This window comes from Penaeus japonicus, unplaced genomic scaffold (assembly GCF_977035675.1).
Source record: "Penaeus japonicus unplaced genomic scaffold, GWHDUDI00000001_assembly GWHDUDI00000011, whole genome shotgun sequence".
In the NCBI taxonomy this organism is placed as follows: domain Eukaryota; kingdom Metazoa; phylum Arthropoda; class Malacostraca; order Decapoda; family Penaeidae; genus Penaeus; species Penaeus japonicus.
Window position 1 is genome coordinate 35,061,846 of NW_028234413.1, and position 10,000 is coordinate 35,071,845.

The following is a 10,000-nucleotide window of genomic DNA, read 5'->3' on the forward strand; positions in this document are numbered from 1 at the left end:
TGAAAAGGTAAAAAGTAGCCCAAACTAGTGTTCCCAATAGTTGCAAAACATAGCTGACACAGTCTTAAGAACTGGGATATCCTACTGGCTCTCCTCTGACCCTGTGTGTACAGTGCTAGCAGTGAACACTGACAACCCAAGACTAGATGGGCTGCAAATTCCTTGACTGAGACAGCCAGTTCATGGTGCCAAGGACTCAAGGACCTTTGACTGAACATCTGTTAAGTAGCCCAATACCTCAGTACAGCAATAAGGGCCTAATCACCCAAGCTACTGTTCCTGTGGCAATTTCACCACCCAAACCTAGATTAGCTTTGAAAACAAAATCAATATTCATCTGATGCTTTCAATTAAAGCAAAATAATGTGATCAGCAGGGGTTCACATCGAATTACACATTTACTTCAGCATTAAGCTAAAATATAGTACATTAATTTTCAAAAGAATTCCAATAGAAAAATAAATAAATTTCCAAGATAAGAGAACTGCTTGAATACCAAAAAAGGGGGTGCCCCTGCTATGTTCAGCTTCTCCACTGGTCTAATGCTTCTCACAGCTGCACTTCATCTCAATACTCTGCTAGCAACTTAGGTGGTGGTTTGTTCTAGGTACAACCCAGTGTTTGTGGCAAACCATTATGAATCTGTTCTTTCTTTATCAAAACTTCTATACACTTTATATCCTATACAATAGGCATTTTACTGGAAGATTTTCATGGGCAGACTGAGTTTGTTTGTATAAATGAAGATTCATAACAAAATAGTTAATAAAATGCAATTTGATTCTACCACAAAAACTGGGCTTGGGCCCTTTGCCTAGGCTCCTCTGCATTGAGGATGGTTTTGGGCTTGAGAGTAGAGTGTAGGTAGTCACAGGGTGGATGAAGTCGATGTGATACCACCAGGGATGTGCGGGCGCTCTTCCAACTTGTCGTACTCAAGGTGGAATTCCTTTGGCACTTTCCTCCAATTCTGGAAAGGGATTATGAAGTGTTGGGTCATTGAAGTCTTCTTTGTTTACCCTATTTTGTATATATATATATATACACACACATATTCAACACATACTCATATCATATTCTTTGCAAAGGAGAGTTACAACTGGGGCTCAAACTTATTTCCCATTAATATTAAAAAAATAATTGGTTACTTTCATTTCATGCATACAAAAATCATTGCAGAAACAATCTAAAAACAAATAAACATTAGACAGTAAACTATAAAGTATATTACATCATTACAGAACCCAAAAGTTCTACCTGGGCATCAAAATAGAAGTAAGTTCCACGTTCAAAGTTAGGACCCTTCTCCACCGGTGCCATGCCCGGGGCTCTCGTTATCCATACTCGTTCATCTTTATGATATCTCCAGTCCCGGTTGTACCTGGAATACCATCGAGTACTTCAATTAACGATAGTGGGATGAAGTATACAAACGATATAACCGTTTCAAAATAAAGTTATGTAATATCATAAAATAATATGAATTTAGCTTTGCTTATTTCACAATGGTAGGTATTTCAGCTCCTACTTACAGCTCTGAACCAGCCAATATTTGTAGTACATCTCCTGCATTGGAGTAAAACATGTAGAAGAGCAAGTCCTCTCCGTATCTGTCAAACTTTACAGGTGCTAACTTCCCTCTGGAATAAAATCACAGGTATGAATGATTCCATACTGCTATATATCATTTTCATTTTCATAAATTGCTTGCATGGTCATGATTTATGAAAATAACAAATAAACTTAAATGGTGTATATTCACATTTTGGGAAACAACATAATTATTAAAAGTCAAAATAATATATGAAGGGTCCAATAATTTAGCAAAATCTCTAAAATCAGTATTATATCACATTGATTCAACAAGCAATCTTGACATTTCTTAAAGACAGATAACATTGCAACTTCCGGCCTACCTGATTTGCTGATTAGTTAAGTATTCTTGCGGAACATGATAATCTATATCCTGAGGACGGCACGGGGTCTCTGCCCAAGGGCCACCGAAATTAGGGTAGAGATTTTCAGGGGAATTCAGATTTAACCCTAAGGTGGTTAAGTCTGACCCTAATGCCAATGATACGAGTTGGTGGTCCGTTTCTGCTGCTCTGATAAACGTTAAAAGACCCACCATCCCGAACTGGTCCGTCACCATGTCTCCAGGTATGTTTGTTACTTTACCTGCAACGCCATATAATGTGGAAAAAAAAATACCGTCAAGATTATTTCTGATTATTTAGCATAATTCCTAAAAATCTTAGACAAAGCACTTAAAACCATGAATCTCAGTATCTGTTATTATCATCAAGCATACCTTTATACAATATTTAAAAAAACTGAAATGAAAAACTTATCATTTCTCTTCTCAACATAAACTTTATCACTAACACTCCCCTTCATCCATCCATCCAAACCATCCATTGCCCTTCCCTTTATCTCCTCCCATGACGTGTCCTAAATCTCTCTAGACTTGCCACAATCCACAACTGTCGGGCCTTCCGTTTTATCTACCAATACCTACCGTCGGCACGAGTCTGAATCCCTCTCCTCATAGATTCTCTCTTCTCTGCTACCCGTAGGGAGAAGTCCGACGTTGACTCTGAACTTGCCGTCGAGGTAGACTTTTTATCATTGTTTGAGAACCCCCCGTCATCTGAAAACGGTGAAAAGACTTTCTTTCGGTTATCACAAATTTTCATGGGGGTAATCAGATTAAAGATATAAAATGATGGAGATGGAGAGAAATGGAGAGAGGGAGGGAGAAAGGGAAGGAGAGGGAGGGAGAGAGAGGGAGGGGGAGAGAGAGAGAGAGAGAGAGGGGGGAGAGAGAGAGAGAGAGAGAGAGAGAGAGAGAGAGAGAGAGAGAGAGAGAGAGAGAGAGAGAGAGAGAGAGAGAGAGAGAGAGAGAGAGAGAGAGAGAGAGAGAGAGCACTGCACTTGCCTCTTAATTTAGGTGTGAATAAAGTGTCTTCTTTCACTATGAACAAGTGACTGCACCCATATCATTCTATCATCTGGTATAACCAAGTGCACAGAGAAAAATAATTGAAAATAAAAAGAAAAAATAAGAAGAAAGGGAGAAGAGGAGAATGAAAAAGAAATAAAGAGACAGATAAAGAAAAAGAAGAATGAAAAGAAGAAGAAAAACAAGAAAAAAATAGAAGAGGAAAAAGAACAAAAAAAAAAAAGAAAAAGAAAGAAAGAAAGAAAAAAAAATCTTTCAAAACAATTTGAAAGTCTTAGCTAAAGTTCCACTTACTTTTCCCAGTTGGAGCAGATTGAGTTCCCGGCAATGCGGGGAAGTCCTCGCTGCTCATAGTGAATTCCGAGGTCTCTGGGGTCGGCTGCTTCACCATTCCCACTGAGAGAATCCAAGGAGAAATAGTTCAATAAATACAACCACCTCCCACAACAGTCAATCCTATTCGACAAAAATATTGAACGAGTCAATCTGAAACTCTCAGAAAGCTATTTGAAAGCTTGCTAAGATAATGAGAATGTTTAAATCTTTCGAGATGTATTAGAACAATTTGAATTTCATCACGGAATCTACAAGTGAGAATACGCACCATAAGGTTGTCTTCCAGCCATTGGGTTAGGCTGGGAGTTATCGGTACTTCGGGAAGATAAGGAGGGGAATTCTGACAGGTCCAATGGAGGGGGTGCCGAGTCCCCACCAAAATTACTGTGGAGACCCATCATACTATTGCCGCCACTCCCATAGGGCCTCCCTACAATTCCCGTTATGCTACGGTTTCTGCAAGGACAACAAATTCAGTTACCTGATTAGAACATTATATGAAGATAATCAGTAAAAGGAAATCTGAACTCATTGCGTACGGGTGTCAAGACATGCATGTCGGCACTGATTAGGCCTAAGAGACGGCTGTCAATGTGTATATGACACGACATCGGGATCTGCTCATAGTTGAAGTGTGCACACAGTCATACAGTATTATGGCTCTAATGGCACTAGTTCTAGAGCTACAGGGTTCCAAAGTCAGCCTAAACTCGCATTTTATGATGTTTTTATGGAAAAATATAGTTTGGGCTAGTCTGCGCTACCCAGAGGGTGGAGAAAACCCTTTCCCGTCCCTTTCATTTTTAGCCAGTGACGCTAGTGTCGTAGACAGCCTGCCTTGAAAACCAGTTAAGTCTTTAGGCAATGGGTTACTCCTATGGCGACGGTGCGTCACAGCTAAATGCCCGATGCAGAGGATTCATACATGTATGACGTTCCCAATACAATATTGCATAGGCCCCGCATAGGGGGTTTCCACTAATCGCCGAGCCCATTGGGATTGGGTTAATATAGGATTATATATCACTGTTCATATCTCTCCCTAAATATTTACACCAATTTCTAAATGAATAGGTATTGCTTGCTCAACATTCATGGAAATTTCAATAGGAAAACTACTGTAATAAGTCAATAAATCTCATTTACTTTGGATATACAATGACCTGAAATAAAATGGTAATTAAATTTCTGTTTCTAACCTTGGAATTGATATCCTCCCACTTCCTAATTGCTCTTTTAATCATATATATGCCTTAATCCCTTTGAATGTCAGGTGTTTGAGAAATAGCAAAAAACAGAGAATCTAGCACCCAAAATCATAGCCAAATTCATTGAAAATACACTTTCTCTGCCACAAAGGCAGATAGTGTGTGTAAGCAATGAATGAAAACCAATCAAAAATATCATATTTCCTATACTTGTAATTTCAATTAATGGAAAAATGCTGTTTAAAAGTGATCCCACCCCGTGAAACATGCCACTTGCAGAAGGGCTAAGCAAATAAAAATACATTTTCTATAATCATAAGATAATTATCAATTTACATAAAATAAAAAATCCAGTGCTAAATTGAGTGTAAGGCTAAATACTGCTTAGGATCTAATAACTGCTTACATTTGGTAAAAAATTTCCAATCATATGCAACACTTGTGTCTAGATAATTACTCATAAATTTACCATAATGAATGCAACTAATTTATATGGAGAGAGAAAGAAAAGAAAAGAAAAGAAAAAAAAAAAAAAAAAAAAAAAAATAATAATAATAATACTGCTACTAACAGTGATCATTATATTATATTTATATATATATATATATATATATATATATATATATATATATATATATATATATATATATATATATATGTATATATATATATATATATACATATATAGCGAATTTTGCAGGAGTAAACTGGAATCAGAGGACTCAAGACCGGAATGACTGGATAAGATTGAGAGAGGCCTTTGTCCTGCAGTGGAATGGTACAGGCTGATGATGATGATGATGATGATGATGATGATGATGATGATGATGATGATGATGATGATGATGATATATATATAATATAAATATATATAACATAAATATATATATTATACATATTATATATATATTTATATATAATATATATAAATATACACACACACACACACACACACACACACACACACACACACACACACACACACACACACACACACACACACACACACACACACACACACACACACACACACACACACACACACACACACACACGTACGTTATATACGTGTATACGTGTGTGTGTGTGTGTATATATATATATATATATATATATATATATATATATATATATATATATATATATATATATATATATATATATATGTGTATATATATGTATATGTGTGTGTGTATATGTGTATATGTATGTATATATGTATATGTATATATGTATATATATATGTATATATGTATATATGTATATATGTATATATGTATATATATATATATATATATATATATATATATATATATATATATATATATATATATATATATATATATATATATATATACACACACACATATGTACATGCATATATATATAATATACATGTAATAAGTTATTACATGTAAATGTAATATGTAGTTAGCTACATGAAAAAAAGTAACTGTCTTCTTTTAGAAGGGACAATGCAACTAATATCAACATAATGTAATAGTGTTGTGATTGATAATGAAGTTATTAAGAGGCCAGGTAATTTGCCATCAAATAATGAACCAAACTAAGCTCCATCTTTCCTAAATCCATATAGTTTATATCTGATGGTCACTGCCTGAGCATGGAGGAATCAGTAACTGCTTGACACTGTAATGCTAATGTGCTGGACCCCAAGATTGTAAGATTTCCTTTAACCCCTTCACTACGACCAGTAGAAAACGCGCCCCCAAGTCGAATCCGGGATGTAATGCAATGACGCAGTATACGCGTCCTCGTGTTGAAGGGGTTAAAGATCACAGTCACAATTTGTCCAGCAATATATAACACACATCTTGTAATCTAAAGAAAAACAAACAATCATAGAAATTTTGCATAAATCAATTACAACACTGTTGACTATCTTCCTTATTTTTACATATTCTTCTTTAACTTGTTTTTGAGGTATGTATTTTTTTTCATATGACATTTCCAACAAACCTTTTTTTTTTTTAATCTAAAATACTTCATAGTAATACACCTATCATACTGATTCATTTTCACAAGTTAAGGAGCATACTCTGGTACCCATGGTCAGTAACCTTTCTTGATATAAATTCTTTGTACTGTGCTGTGCAACATTTCAACATCAAATAACTAAAAAAAACGTAGCACTCACGACAAAAAGAAAAGGCAAATCTTACCCTAGACCTTGCATATGTCTAAGCATGTCGGTGACTGCTCGCTGCTGTGTTGCCGCCTGAATACTGTTTGCCATAAAGAGAGAGTTTGTATTGTGTGTTGCTGCCACAGCTGAGGACAGGGCTGCCAGGCTGGAACCTCCTGAGCTACCACTGCCACTGCTGACAAGACTTCCGACGCTCGGACCGCTTGCAATACCACGACTCTCGATGCTTCTGGCAACAGTGCCGCCTAAACTCCCCATAATACCTGGAAAAAGTTAGTCACCATGCATTATTACCTCCTGAAAATGACACATAGTATGTAAATAAAAAAGCTGATCTAAAACATCAAACATTTTGTTTATCATGTCTACACCTGAAATAATACCCCTGTATCTCATCTCAAAATACACAGTCTACTATAAGACATTTGTTCTTTTCCTAAAAAGGCCATCATAATAATAGTCATTCAACTTTGAATTTTGTATCTATTTACAACTCCTATGCATCAAGCATCTCGTGGCCATGAATTTTTCTCTGGGAATTTGGATTTTTTTTTTTTCATATATGCTCTGTCTACTACCAGTGTAAATTTAAAGGTCTAGATAATTAAAGGGGCTAGTTGGAGTGGGCTGATATTCATGGACAATAAAATAAATAAATAAATAAATAATATCAAGAACATTAATAACAATAATAATAATGATAAAAATAATAATGATGATGATGATAATGACAATTATAATAACAAAAACTAAAATAATAAAAAATCAAGTAAATGACCTCAATGATTGACTGTTTACAAAAATTAAAAACATTTAAAAAATCTTAACATAAAAATCTTTGGCCAAACCAAAGATGTCCATGTAAACAGCCATGTATTGTGCAATTGATTAACAAGGAAATATATCAAAACAGTAGTTTAATAGAATACTACATTCAAAGGTTACATACACTGTATTTAAGACACTTTTATGGAGCTCTTCCTCTTTTGGATAAATTGGATTAATTCTAAGGACTTCACACCTGGAAAGCACACAATAAGAAAATTAACATAGATCTCACGATCACATCAATGATAGGAATCAATGGAAGATACTTCTTTCAGTATTTATCCCAGAAAGACTGCACAAAGATACAGAAAAATTGGTGTATTTAAAAAGACAGCCACTTGTTTGCACTGGCCTATTGCTGAAGCCTTACTGCTTAGCAATGCTCTGGCAAAGCTAACGAACCTCCACCATGTATATTCTGGCAAAATAGAACTTATAGACCTCCCTGGTAATTCATTATTGATTCACCCAATCATGAAGGGACTATATTTGCCTAATCCTGCTCCTTTCAGCAATATAGCAAACACCTACAGCTTCCCGCTGAGACGTTTCTCAAGGAACGAGGCCACATTGAACCTTTCAGAGCAATTTCCCCCCACCTTATTCAAAGGGGGTGACAAAGTGTTTTTAATTTTTAATTTTTAATTTTTTTTTTTGACAACCCAAGAAAATTGTGTATATACAAATGTACCCCAATGATCAACATGGATACGTAGCAAAGTCAATGACACAACAAGCTGTCATACGCCATGTGGGAAAATGATGATAACATATCTCTTATGTATGGGTTAAAAAGTCAGTTCATGCTCTATCTTGCAAAGGTATACATGGCTGAAGTTTGTTGACCTTCGCTAGATGACAGGGTAATCACTTGATATTGTATGACTATTGCCTTGAACTTCAGGCTGTAAACCTTCCAGTAATGATAACAGCAAGTTTCAAATGGATTTCGGTAAAATACTATCAATGCATAAAGAGAGTCCTTTTTTCAAGCTTTGCAGGCATACATTAAACCCTTGCCCAAAAATACATAACATTGTCTTAAAGTGGATTTTCTATGAATCAGATGTAAAATTGTATTCGCAATGATTCTAATGGAATAATAAACTCCATCAAGATTATTTTGGATAAATGGAGCTTGCAGACCTCCTTGGTAATTTACCATCAAATAAAGAACCAGTCCTAATTCAATCCTGCCAAAATAAACATACTGGGGAATTGTTAGCTGTTGTTTGAATATACAGTGTGGAGCTAATAGTGTCACTTCATGCTGTCATACTCTAGACTATAAGCTGTTTTTCTTTTAGTTTCCTTTCTCTTCTCACTTTCAATGATCAAAATTCAAATTTCACATAAAGAAATTATCTTAATTGTGTATGTTTAACCTTGCTCTCCTATGAAACTGATTATTGAAACCAGTTTAAATATCATATCCTTTAAAATGTTACACTTTTTCATACCTTTACTTTTTAACCTATCTCAGAGGGCCTTATCTTAAGATGTTCGGCCTAAGCTCGGCATTTTAAGACGTGTTTTCTATTGTTTTCAAGACTTCAAGGTATAATATATGAGTCTATGTACAATATATCAGGAAAGTGATACTAATTATCATCTGGTGTGATGCATTAGATACACAACTGAAGGAATACCTAGCTTGTATTGTGAACAGAAAACTGCAGTGCAAAAGTAATGTAGCAGAAAGGTTAAAAGCGCTCAAATTTTTCTACTTCACTAAAAATAAAGGATCACATTCTTCTTAGCTACAATAAGAATATAAACCCAAAACTAATTCTAAGCATACTTATGATTTCTACTGAAAAATAATAAATTACTTAAATCCCAAATAATTTTCAAAAACCGGTATCAAAATACACAATATCATAACTAGTGCAAAAGTACTAGTGGTAGGGGTGTGGCTTTGACTATGTTCATGTTACCTCACCTAACAAAACAACACAAATGAAGTTATGCACATAATAAAAAATGACTACTACTAAAAGCATTGACCCATTGCATACGGGTGTCATGACATACATGTCGGCACCGATTAGGCCTAAAAGATAGGAGTCAATGCGTACATGACGTGAAATCGGGATCTGCTCACTGTTGAAGCGCGCACATAGTCACATTATTATGGCTGTTCCAAAGTCAGCCTAAACCCGGATTTTATGATGGATTTATGGAAAAATATAGTTTGGGCTTGTCTTGTCTACCTAGAGGGCAAAGAAAACCCTTCCCCCGTCCCTCTAATTTTTTACCAGTGCCACTAGTGTCGTAGACCGCCTGCCCTGACGACCAGTTAGGTCGTTATGCGCCCTGTCCACAATGGGTTAATATTAACCCGTGTCACACATCAAAGGGTTAATAATAATATTAGTGACAATAAAAATAGAGAGATAAACAAGTATGATCAAGTAGGCCTACTCATAGACTTGGTGAGTGACTAAATACTTGTGGAACAAATCATCTGCATAAAAAAAAATTAATCAAGAAAAGCCA

At 35.5% G+C, this 10,000-nt stretch overlaps 1 protein-coding gene across 7 annotated transcripts in view; it reads right to left on the bottom strand.

Annotated features, from left to right (window-relative positions):
* The window catches only part of LOC122266399 (CCR4-NOT transcription complex subunit 2-like), an 18,051-nt gene that overhangs the window by 1,006 nt on the left and 7,045 nt on the right, over positions 1-10,000 (bottom strand). For 2 of the 7 annotated variants that reach the window (XM_043030776.2, XM_043030777.2), the window contains exons 2-10: positions 7,623-7,694; positions 6,690-6,936; positions 3,567-3,754; positions 3,257-3,358; positions 2,519-2,668; positions 1,917-2,178; positions 1,533-1,640; positions 1,258-1,381; positions 1-970 (exon numbers count right to left, since the gene is read on the bottom strand). The exon at positions 1-970 is cut by the window's left edge and continues 1,006 nt beyond it. In XM_043030776.2, the coding sequence (XP_042886710.1) occupies positions 869-970; positions 1,258-1,381; positions 1,533-1,640; positions 1,917-2,178; positions 2,519-2,668; positions 3,257-3,358; positions 3,567-3,754; positions 6,690-6,931 (1,278 nt within the window). In that variant the 5' untranslated portion in view covers positions 6,932-6,936; positions 7,623-7,694 and the 3' untranslated portion in view covers positions 1-868. The remainder of the gene's footprint in view (positions 971-1,257; positions 1,382-1,532; positions 1,641-1,916; positions 2,179-2,518; positions 2,669-3,256; positions 3,359-3,566; positions 3,755-6,689; positions 6,937-7,622; positions 7,695-10,000) is intronic. The other 5 variants (XM_086542016.1, XM_043030774.2, XM_043030775.2 and 2 more) reach the window with 3 other exon arrangements.